This window comes from Elephantulus edwardii, unplaced genomic scaffold, assembly GCF_000299155.1.
Source record: "Elephantulus edwardii isolate Elephantulus edwardi_28Jun2011 unplaced genomic scaffold, EleEdw1.0 scaffold00061, whole genome shotgun sequence".
NCBI classification, from domain to species: Eukaryota; Metazoa; Chordata; class Mammalia; order Macroscelidea; family Macroscelididae; genus Elephantulus; species Elephantulus edwardii.
Window position 1 is genome coordinate 6,511,210 of NW_006399811.1, and position 12,670 is coordinate 6,523,879.

Below are 12,670 nucleotides of genomic sequence, written 5' to 3' on the forward strand. Positions count from 1 at the left end.
AAAAAAAGCAACTAAATGCCAGGACGCTGAGTTGAAGAGAGGAAGCAGACAGTTCTGGGTCAGTGAGTTTCGACTGTCACAAGACTCCCCTCTACTTGATGAAGCCTAAAAACAACAACAGGACCTGGGTGGGAGGGTTTCTGTATCTTCTTTCACTTCTCAGTTTTAGGAATGAATCCTGAATGACAGACTTTTAGAATAAGCGCAGGGTTACCTCCAGTCACGCAAACATCTCGGTTTCGTTTCTGGTAATGGAGCCAGGGCACCACCCAGTGGCCATAGTCGCGCATTACAGCCCAAAGACCCCAGTTCGGTGTTTTCCTAAAGCAGGATGCAGAGCCTGAAGCCTCCCTAGTGGTGCGTGGCAGCTCCCACCGGGCATCTCACGTGTACAGAAAACAATCTTAGATCAACTTCATGGAATCTTAAGCCAACGAGGGAGGACCAAACCCAGCCCATAGAAAACGTCCCTCCCATCTCCTTTCTCCCAGGAGCTCACGTACCTGTGACTGCTGCCCAGCAAGGCCAGGTGGTCTGTTTTCACCGTGTAGTAGCCGAAGGGCATGTGAGCCATGAGGTAGCAGAAGTGAGCAGCCTCCACAAGGCCCTTTCCAGCTGCGGGAGGAGAGTGAGACCCCGTCAATGAGCCGCACCTATATGGGGACCCCATCCCCGAGTGGCTTCCGAGGACAGAGGGAGAAGTGTCACAAGAATAAATGAATGGTCTTCGTACAAGATGCATTCACTCCCCTCACTCCCCTCAGCATCGAATGCTTTACATTTCAATTCTCACCAGCCAAAATGAGGCACTATTTCATGATCCCCTGATGCATTTTTTAAAAAATATTTTTCTTCTGTTGCTGTTGTTGGGAATATACACAGGAAAGCATGTGTCAATTCATCATTTTCTACATATACAATTCATTGACAATGAGTCACTGTGTGACAATTACAGTTTTTGAGTTGAGCAAGCATTCACATACTTCTTTTTTTTCGTTGTTCTTCCCTCAGCAACAAACTCAAAAGCTCTTTAAGATTTCTGTGTAATCTTTCTAGTTGTTCTTGTCAGTTGGATCCCACGTAGAAGATCTTTTCACGGATCATAATACTCAAGGCAAAAATTATTTACTACTGAAGATAAACTATCATTTTCTATTAAAAGGACTTGAGGCTACTTATTTTTTTTTAAGAGTGTGTGTGTGTGTGTGTGTGTGTGTGTGTGTGTGTGTACCATCAAATCAGATCTGACTGGTGCAGGAGGAGATTGTCCCTCCTTCTCCAGCAGAGCATCTAGTGGATTCAAACTGGGTACCTCTGGGATTGCAGTGCAGCTTCTTGCCACTAGGCCACCAGAGCTCACCAAGGCTACTTATTTTTAAGAAGACTTTAGGCTTCTTATTTCATATTTATGGCTCAAGGGATAAAGATTCTCTCAGGGAAGTTGTTTCAGGAGTTTGTCCAGCTTCCATGCCTCCAGAAAGTCTGGATTCCATGAGAACGTGAAATTCTATCCTGTTGTTTGGTTGGTTTTGGGGTCCCTCCCAGCCCTGCAGTATAGACTTTTCTAGCACGTTAGCCCTTCCTGAAGATAAGACATGATAGACAGATTAGCACCTGAGCAAAGGCCTGGGCTGCTGAAGTAGCAGTTCTTAAATTAGGTGTCTGGAAGTACTAACATCAGGCAGGAGACTTTTCCAGGACTCAAAAATCACATCAATTACTAAGTGTTTTTCTCCCCAATTTAAAAATGTTCTCCCAGTGTTTCCCATTACCTTGAAACTGAATTTATTTGAGTATGTAAAGTACCAAACACAGCGCCTACTACCAAAGAAAAGCTGAAAACGGTAAGTTCCTTTTCCTGTAGGCAGGGCATGAGCAGCCCCAGGTAGCGGGGCCCCATAATTCTTCTGTGGAATCATTTAAGCAGAGCAGAATTTCACAAAGTTCCATACAGAGCACCACGATTGCTAGATGTCCTGGCCCTTAAACAAATTTGAGAGCCATTGATCTGGAACATTGGACAGGCCCCTCGGTGTTTATAAGGCCATGTCTACAGAGATATGATAGAGAGAAAAGATGACACAATTACCCAGGGTAGTTCAGGCAAAGGTAGAATTTCCTGTCTGACTGAGCTGGGTCACCGAGGGACTAATGGCAACACTGGGCAAGGTGGCTTGTGTGCCAGCTCCATCTACATTCACCCGAGATGGAAACAACTGCTGAGAAGCCTCCCTCAGAAGAATACCAGCATCCAGAGCGTGGCCTGCACTGGCTCACAACACAAATTCTGAGGAGAAAGGCAAGCAGGCTATTTCTTTTCCTGGGGTTCTTCCTCCCACCCAAAACACTGAGGATGTAGAGTCAAGAAAAGGCCTGACATGGAAACTCTGACCAGATACCAGGAACTGAGGGCGGTGTATTCAGAGCACACCTGGAGGTGCCCCAGAGAAGAGGAAGGAGCAAGGAGCGAGCGAGAGACAGATGGGAAGACCCAGGCTCTGCTTACCCAGGGTATCGCCCATGGTGACAATCGCACGCTGATGCAGCTCAGGGTCCCCAGCCTGATTCGACAGAATCACCGCCAAATGAGGCCTCCAGTCTCCCCACTGCTTGTCCCCACAGCACTGAAAAATAGCAGAAAAGAAAGTTTTGAATAAAGCCAGGCTACCAGCAATGTGGAATCCCTGGATGAGGCAAATGGGTAAGTGTTAGCACTTTACGATCAGCCAAGAGGTTAGTGGTTTAAATCCACCCATGGATGCCTCTTGGTGACCTGCTTCTGAGCTGTCGTGGCCGTGGGACACCCTGAGGAATAGTGCTGCTCTGCACACATGGGGTCACTATGCATTAAATTTGACTCAGTGGAAACCCAAAACAACAATCAGAATTCAGTCAGAAAATGCTGTTGGCTGGCTCCTGGTTTGGAGGGGCTTAGCGAATACCTGTTAAACGGTCTATGATGCTACCATTCACTGATTTAGGGCTCTCTTTAAAAATTAAAAAGCAAAACTCATAGATGGAAGGAAAGATGGCTGGGTGGGCAGGTAGCACGCTGATGATAGTCAGACACATACACAGACAGACAGACAGAGAAATGATTAATATATGTTTTTGTGTGCCATCGAGTCAGAACAGACTCATAGTTGACCCACAGTGGGTTTTTTTCAGAGGCAGTAAATTGCACAGGAGGAAATTGCCCATCCTTCTCCTGCAGAGCAACTAACTGGTGGATCCGAACCACGTGCCTTTGGGGATTGCAGCACAAGTTCTTACAACTAGGCTACCAGAGCTCCCTGAATAGAGAAGAGTCATTGTGATGTTGGAGAAGAATATTGACTATTCCATGGATTGCCAAAAGAACAAACAAGTCTTTCTTAGAGGAGCAACAAAGTAAAATTTCATCGTGCATGTTTTAGGCATTTTGACAGGAGTCCCCACAAAAGGATTAGCAAGGTGGAGGGACTGAGAAAGAGAGAAAGACCTTAAACAAGTTGGATTGTCGCAGTGACTGTAACAATGATCTGGAGCATATCAGAGACTGTGGGGATGGCACAGGATAGGGCAAGGTTCTGATCTGTTGTTCAGAGGGGCGCTATGCTATGGCTTGGAAGCCACCACCACCATGGTTATTTACTAATTTTTTAGTCTCTTTCTGGTACTCTCACCCCAAGCAGCCAGAGGTGGAGGTTGTGTTTCAGTGGGACGTTGAGGAAGAAACATCCTTGGCTCATGCGTAAAAGCGATCACAGTAACTTGTCACAGAAGCCCGGGGAGCTCGGGCTCCTTAATCTAAATGGCTAATATATTTTGGCTTTACAAAGACCTTTCACACACATCATTTTAATCAATCTTTACAACAACCCTTGTTATGTGCCATCGAGTCGTTTGCGACTCATAGCGACCCTATGTACAAGAGCCCTAAACGCCATTCTATCCTGTACCAACCTTGCCGTCTCAAACACATTCATTCCCACCACTCCACTCACAGAATCGATCCATCTCATCGAGGATCTTCCTCTCCTGCACCATCGCTCCCCTTTCCCAAACATGATGTCCCTCTCCAAGGACCAGTCCCTCCTTGCAACATGCCCAAAGTATCAGAATCCTTGACTCCAGGGAACATTCTGGTTTCACCCTCTCCAGGACAAACCTGTTTGTTCTCCTAGCAGTCCATGGTATATTCAACACTCTTCTCCAGCACCATAGCTCAAAGGCATCAATTCTCCTTCTATCACCCCCATTCACTGTCCAACTCTCCGATGCATAGCAGTAATTGCAAAGACTATAGCCTGGATCAGGCGCAGCTTAGTCTCCAGCTTGACGTCGTTGCACTTCAGTACTCTTGAGAGGTCCCTCACAGCTGACTTTCCCAATGCAATTCATCTCCTGATTTCCTGGCTGCTGTTACCAAGAGTGTTGACTGTGGAGCCAAGCAAACTAAAACTGTTAACTATTTCAATCTCTTCACCATCTATACTGATGCTGCCAATTGACCCAGTGGTGAGAATCTTTGTTTTCTATGAAGTCCAAATCTCATGCCCACTTTAGAAATGAGAAAGCCATGCCAACTGGTCCAAAAGAGGCTCTATCCCTCCTATAGAACAGCAAAGCCACTTCCTTCTGGTGGCCATGCAGAGGCTACAGAACAACGCTAGGAGGCATCAGAAGGAAAACTCAAGCGAACCCACTAGTGATAGCTCTAATTCACAGCCACTCTGTAGGACAGAGCAGAATGCCCCCACAGGGTTTCCAAGACTGCAGATTTGCTGAGAAGCAACTGGTGGTCATAACCCCTGGTCCTTCAGTAAGCATACCAATGTTTGACCCGCTGCACCACCAGGACTCCTGAAGGTGAAAAAAAGCCATGGATTAAAGGAAGTCCCCCATGAGGGATGCTTGCCCTACAATTTGGCTCTGAGGCTGTCCTCTTGACGGTAGGGGCATTTCAGGCGGACAATACCAATAAAGAGCACAACATCACAGGCACTTTGGCCACTTAGTGAGGCAGAGAGGCCACTCCTGGGCCCTGCCTCTTGCTAGCTGTGTGGCCTTCAGTGAATGTCTTTGAATCTTTGTTTCCTCACCTCTAAAGTGGAGACCATCATTTCTACCTGTGAGGGTTATTGTTGAGCGCAGCATGAGATAACTTCATAAAGTATGATGTTTGGGCTTTGTTGCCCTGGGGGAAAGATGTGTAAATGTAAACACACATACAGAATGGGAAGCCCAGCAGAAAGCGGTGATCCCCAAACCTGTTTATCCTCCAACTTGTCTTCACAGAATATGTAGGGCAGGCATTGATCCATGCCATGGACTCAACTAGAACTCTTAGTGACTCAGAGAACAGATTGAAATCTTGCCCTCTCATGTTCCATCCTCACAATCTCCACCAGCCTCAAACCAGTCACTGTGTCAGTCCATCAGCTGAGGGTCTTCCTCTCACTGACTCTACCTTTCTCACCATTATTGTGGCAGTCAAAGCTAGATTTGGGGGTCAAAACGACTGCCACAACTGTTTCCACTTATGGCCATTAAATGTGCACTGACACATAGCTGCCCCTCCGTTGGGCTTCTGAGGCTGTACCTGGCACAGGAAGGGTTTGCCAATCTTCTTCTTGTGAAGTTACTGGTGGAGTCAAACAGCCAGAAAGGCATGTCCTTTGAATCAGCAGCGTGATTCTCCATGGGTGACGCCACAAGGGCTAATTATCTAGGCTTTATAATTATACTAGGAATAAAAAAAAATGTTTATTCTAGTCCATTTTACACTTGCTCCTTGTTTATCAGGGAGATGTAGTGTTGATAAGGAGCAAGAGGATAATTAATTACCATAAAGACAGAGGTCCTCATTTACTGACCTCTGGTCATAAATCAGACCCTCTGCGAAGCACATCTCCAAGCACCAGCCATGTGATCACATTGTACCATGTAAGCCACAAGAGAAGAAAAGCCTTAATGAGGAAAAAGAAATTTGTGTCCTTCTAAATGATTTCTTTTTAAAAATTTAAATAAAAATCACTGATAAGCAAAGCTACCGGGAGCAAACATGCACTACACCTTCAGTGGACCAAGCCTGGTGGTAATACGTTCTCTCATCCTCTCCTTTAATTTCCACAATAGTCCTCTACTTTCCACTTTATTAACACCTTTCATTTTGACTTATTAATCTCCTTTAATTTTCACTTATTAGTTGTTGCAGCTGTTGTTTGGCACTATCGAATTGACTCTGACTCATAGCGACCCTATGAACAACCAATGGGAAGCTTTCCTTGTCCTGCACCTTCCTCAATCTCTGACATGCTCGAGCACATTCTGACAGTCATTGTGGCAATCCATCTCATTGGGGGAGTGGGGTCTTCCTCTCTTTCTCAGACCCTTCACCTTTCCTAGCATGATGTATTTTTCTTAGGATCGACCCCTCCTGATAGCAGCCCCGAAGTACGGGAGACCAAGTTTCACCATCCTTGCCTCTAAGGAACGCCCTGCCTTCATTCACAAAGATGGAAAACAGAGGTTCCGTGAGATTAACTAACAAGGCAAGACCATGCAGTGATAAGCAAACCCTGTGGGTGTGATTCCAGGAGCCCTGGTGACACCACTGGTTAGAGCAGTCAGCGAGGAACCAAAAAGATGATGGTTCAAAACCCTCACCCACTTCTGGGGATAAAGATGTGAGAGTCTGCTTCTGTAAGATTTATAGCCTTAGAAACACGTTGTTGTTGTTGTTGTTGTTGTTGTTGTTGTTGTTGATTGCTGTCTAGTCTAGCAAGACTCATAGCGACCCTATGAACAATAGACATAATGCTTTTCTATAACTATCATCACTTCTCCAAGTTCATAGAGTTTTCAGAGGTATGCAGTTTAGGAAGTGGATGTCACTCCTGCTTCCAAACCTGTTTTACAATTGGGAGCGCTACCAAACACTGTCCACACTGGGAAACCGTTCTGGCATTTGATACCCCAATGGCACAAGGTTCAGCATCACGGCAACCCCAGATTACCTGAGTACAGCAAATTGACAAAGAAACCATATAGGACAGTTTTACTCAGTCCTCTGGAGTGACTATGAGTTGCAATCAACTGGCCAGCAATGGATTTAATTTGGTTTTGCACGGACCTAGTTGCCATTATTTTCCTATACCACACATGGCATGGAACTCAAGTCCAGACTCTTTACTGGGATACTAAGCCAGTGGCATTTCAAGTATTAGCAGGGTCATTCATAGTGGTCACATTTCAACAGAACTTCCCAACTAAGGCAGACTAAGAATGGACTGGTGATCTATTTCCAAAAATTATCGCACTAACACCCTATGGATCATAACAGAATATTGTCCGGCACAGGGATGATGGCTGAACCTCATAGGCTGAAAGAAACCCAAGATATACCGTGACCACCACAAAGGGCTTCAGCACCATGAAAGCAACACGGGACTAAGCCACCTTCATTCTGCTGTACACTGGGTCACCTTGAGTTGCTGCTGACTTGATGGCAACTAGCAACAATGGGGAAAATCCCCAAATCTACTTTATTTTTAATTCTGAGCAACACGAAATACAATAACAAATTAACTACAAAAAGACAGAGGCCTAAAACAACTATGCGATATCATCTCATCCCAGTCAGAATAGCAAAATTTAACAGAACAGCAAGCAATACGTGCTGGTGAGGTTGTGGAGATACTGGAACCCTTATTCACTGTTAGTGGGAGTGTAACATGGTGCAACCACTGTGGAAGGCAGTATGGCGCTTTCTCAAAAAGTTGCAAATAGAGAGACCATTTGACCCAGCAATTCCACTACTGGGAATATACCCCAAAGAGACCCTAACTGACATCCTAGCAGATACATGCACACCCATGTTTATTGTGCCTTTGTTCATAATAGCAAGGAGTTGGAAACAACCTAAGTGCCCTTCAACAAACAAATGGATAGAGAAGCTGTGGTATATTCACACAATGGAATTCTATGCTGCATTGAAAACCAAGGAACTCATGCAATGTTATTCAAAATGGGTGACTCTAGAGAACACTATGCTGAGTGAAGTATCTCAGTCACAAAAGGACAAATACTGCACGGTGCCACTGTTGTGAAACAGGACTGACCTTGGGTTTGGGGAGAGACTGAGAAAGATGGGTTCAATAATGTATATTGCATTGAAACAGATGAGGGAGAAAACTGTTTAAAAGGGATATGTGATTAGGTATTTTTGTCATGACAGGAGTCTAGAGCAAAGGCTACTTGGTGGAGTGGGCCTGGGGGAGGGTTTGTAAAACAATGAAAGAATTTTTCTTTTACTTTTACAAGAGGATAGTGTTCTGGGGTGGGGGAGGCTCGAGAGGGGAGAAATGTGCAACAATGAATGAATGGGAATCCAAAGTGTAAATTTTTACTGAAACTAGAAACAAATTCAAATTTTAAATAATTACATTAGAGTAAGGAAGGCAATGGAGTTATAACTGCTTGTGCTAATAACACTATATCATGGCATGGAGGAGGAATAGTGAAACTGTATTCACATTTACAATATTCTTCTTACCAAAACCATTTATGCAAAATAGGAACTGCACTGGAACATCTATCTATCTCTGGATTAGAAATGATCATATTGATAATATTGATAATATTTCTAGCCTTAAACTTAAAAGAGTATACTTTTCAAAATTATTTGTTATATATTTGTTTAAATTTTTCCCTCTTTTAACAGCTGGGATCTAGAGGGAAAAGACCAGAGAATGGCCAAAATTATTGGGGCAGCTATTGCTGCCAGTTTAGGGCCTATGTCAGGTAAAAGAAGTCTTACTCATAAACAATGTCACCCAAAGGTAATAAAGGAGGCCAGAATTGCTTCCACTATGGAAAGCTGGGCCGCTTCAGTAGACAGTGTAACAGAGGAGAGGCACAGGTAGGCAAGGGAGTAGAGAGGGAGCTCCCACTCACTTGCTTTAAGTGTGGATCTGAAGGACACTTGGCCAAGGGGGGGCCATATCAAGTCCTCATGGCTGACAGGACTGACAGGCCCCATCTCCCAGCTGGAAACAAAGGAGGATGCTTTGATGATTCAGATCCTCCCAGAAGAGCCTTGGGTGAGCATTAACATTACTGGTAAGTATATTCATTTTCTCCTAGACACAAGAGCCTATTATTTGGTCCTAAAAGCCTTATGAGGTCCCAACTCTTCTCACTATTTCTTAGTTGTTGGAATTGATGGAAAACCTCATAAGCAGTTCTTTACTTCACCTCTGCCTTGCATGTGGACTTCCGAACTGTAAAACAACCCAGTGGTAGATGGACTTTGGTCCAGGACTTAAGAACAACAAATGACATAGATGAGCCTCTACATCTTGTGGTTCCTAACCTTTATACTATAATAGACAAAGCGCTAGTCAATAAGCCTTTTATTTTAAGAACTACCTTTCCTCTGTAACTTGATTTGTGCCACTGTTAGAACCTCTACTTGGAATATTATTGCTTTTAATCTTTGACTCATGTACTTTTAGCTTGTTAGTTAAATTTGTGTCTTCTAGGCTACAATAGTTCCATGATGCATCTTCAAGGATATGAACATATATGGCTAAGCACAATTGATAACAGTGCATCTAAATTCTAAAATCAATCTCCACAACAGTCTACGTGTTTTCTATTGCCAAAGGGGCCCTTTAGAGCAGTGAGAGAAGATCTTCACCCTGAAACCTACAGCGTCCCTTTTCAGCAGGAAGTAGCTAAGAGAATATGCCATCCCCTTTTCCTTATGAATCAGGGTGAAATCTCTCTCAGGGAGGAGTGATAGGGAATGGCAAAGGACACACTGACAAAGGAGATTAATCAGAACTGGTTTTGACAAGCACTATGGCAATGGGATAATTAAAACAAACTTTCAAGGAATATTCAACCTGAATCCTTCTGATCATATGAAGATTTTTGAAAGTATTTCTTTGAGTTTATTTTGTTTAATTTGTTTTATTTGCTTGTGTATAAAGGATGCTCAACTAGATGATAACATAATTATGATAAAAACAAAAGGGGGGAAATATGGGAAGCCAATACTAAATATTTGTAATAAACTGAATGCTATTTAAATTTAAAAAAAGACAGAGGCCAAAAATATCCAAAAAATACATTCTGTCAATCCACTCCATCATATTTACCATATACTGTTCCTCCTCACCTAGAACATCCTGGATGTGATTTTTATTTTTATTTTGTTTTGGGGTGTTTTTTTTTGTTTTTTTGTTTTGTTTTGTTTTTTAGTGTTCTGTTTTGGGGTTTGTTGGGTTGTTGCTTTTTTTGGGGGGGGTGTTTGTTTGTTTGGTTGGTTGGTTGTTTTTGGCTTGGCGATTCATTGGAATGTCCCTTAAAACTCATACAAATGTTGACGATATCAAGCAGGGTTGAGGTAGTTGGCTCAGGTCAGAAGGCTATCCAAGCAAGGGGAGAGGGAACATACCATAGTCCCTAATGCAATTGTCTTTTATCAGAGCTACAGGACATAGACCTTGCCCCAGAGAAACTAAGGGTGGTGATTTGGGCCATACCTTCCTCCAGCCTTTCTCGAGTCTTTAATCAAAGTACAAATTTCCTCCCATCCCCCAGATATCCTATATTGCTTCAAATTAACCACCTGAGTGGGCTGAGGCAGTTCTAATGGTTCCCATTTAGTATGTTCAATCAACACTGGCCTCAGGAAAGACTTGCACACCCTCAGTTTTACAATATCTGGTAGAGGGAGTGTTCCCCAGTCAGACAAAATAGCCATATTTGATCTGAGTTATAGTAGGGTAGAGCCTCTGGATTTCAAAAGATAGAAAAGCCATTTGGAAAAGTAAAAAAAAAAAAGTAAAAAGAGTAAACCTTTGATGCCACAAAATCTAAGTTCAAATTCTGAATTAGATATTTCATTTTCTCAGTTACATAGGCAAATTGAGCCACTTTTGCATAGAGGCACAGTGGATTATAAATTCGAGGAATCATGCACACCTTCAGTGCACCATGATGCTATTTGATTACACTGAATGAGACATGCAGCTGAATTGGGAGACATTCTGTGTCCAGTTGGTTTGGCCAAGGGGTGTTACAATTAGCATGTTTCTTTTCTCAAAATTGCCAAGAGCAAGAAGAATGAACAAGCTAAAGTGTAAAGTCTATTTCAATTAAGGCAAGGTTTCTGATAAAGTACAAGTCGAAAAATATGAGCAAAGGCTGCCAAACACTGGGGAGACCAAACGGAGGAGCAGTGGGGAGGAAGAATAGGAGGGAAGCAGACAGAGAGGATCCTGTGACTCTGGGTGGTGGGATAGAGAGTGCTAGGCATGCTTACGGCCAGTGCCTCTTCCCCTACCTCCAGTCCTCCTACAAATAACTGGCGTAGGGAGATTCAGGTCCTTCAAAATACCTAATGTGAAGGGATGTGCACAGAGGCCGTACAAATATGCTAGACGATCAAAGGAAGAAGTCATGTGAAAAATAAATGGAAGATATAATGCTCAATCCAAATATGTTACTGCAGAAGAAACGAAAAATGATCACCCAGTTCCACATTTAAAGAAAAGTTAAAGATTGTAAAAACATAAGGAAACAATAGACTCTATGAAGCTGGAGCATACAGTGACCTTGGAAATGCTCAGGGAAGAGATGGTGGACAGCAGAAGGAGATGAATGTGACCTGCAGGGCTCAGGAGAGAAGGAAGTGGAAAATCAAGCAGTCAGGGCTTAAACCCAAAGAGCATAGCACCCAAGAGCAGTGTGTGGAACACAGAAGGGGCTGGGAGGCTGGAAACAACAAAGGCAAAATAACAAATGAAGCACATTTTTTAAAAAAATCAAAGCAATAATTATCTGTAGTTCATACATAAAGAGTCCTGGGGTGTCACAAGGAACCTGGTCACGTGGTGTATAACACGTTGGACTGCTAACCAAAAGGTCCGCAGTTCTAATCTATCATGTGTCCTCAGAGAGGAAGCTGAGGCAGTATTTTCCCATTAGGATTTACAGCTTCTGAAAGCCAACAGAGAGTCACTACAGGTCTGAACCAACTGCATGGCAATAGATTTTTGTTTTGGTTTGGTTTTCTTTTTGCTTTGTTTGGCTTGGTTTATTTTGGTTTGGCAGTTGTTATTGTGCATCACTGAGTCAGAAGCAACTCACAGCTGACCCTCCAGCGGTTTTCAGAGGCAGTAAATTGCATGGGAGGAGATTGCCCATCTTTATCCCATGGAGCAACTGGTGGATTTGAACACGTGCCTTTGGGAATACAGCGGAGCTTCTTACCACTATATTGGGCTGCTAAACAAATGATTGTTGATTTAAATCCACTAGCTGCCCTGTGGGCAAAAGATGTAGTCTGCTCCAGGTAAGACTTCTACCTTTGATTGAGGGTCACCCTGCATCTGAATTGACTCAAATTAGTGGGTCATTCTGTGCTAGGTAACCCTAGTTCATATATGTGTGCTTTCTGCATACGTATTTCTCATACATACATGAAATTCATATATCTAGAATTCCTAAAAAGAAAACCAAAATAATAAAAGATAACAAATATTAAGAATATAATTCCAGAATAAAGTTCTACACTCCTACACTGTAAGAATATATACTGGTTTCTCAGATGAGGGAAAGAACAGATTAGAAGTGATATATGATTGAGTATTATGGATAGCACAGGAATCCAGAA

The 12,670-nt window shown here is 43.3% G+C and overlaps 1 protein-coding gene across 1 annotated transcript in view; it reads right to left on the reverse strand.

Annotated features, from left to right (window-relative positions):
- Positions 1–12,670, reverse strand: part of SEC16B (SEC16 homolog B (S. cerevisiae)) — a 71,423-nt gene that overhangs the window by 25,868 nt on the left and 32,885 nt on the right. Inside the window, exons 12-13 of the mRNA XM_006887715.1 lie at positions 2,507–2,624; positions 504–615 (exon numbers count right to left, since the gene is read on the reverse strand). Of these exons, the coding sequence (XP_006887777.1) occupies positions 504–615; positions 2,507–2,624 (230 nt within the window). The remainder of the gene's footprint in view (positions 1–503; positions 616–2,506; positions 2,625–12,670) is intronic.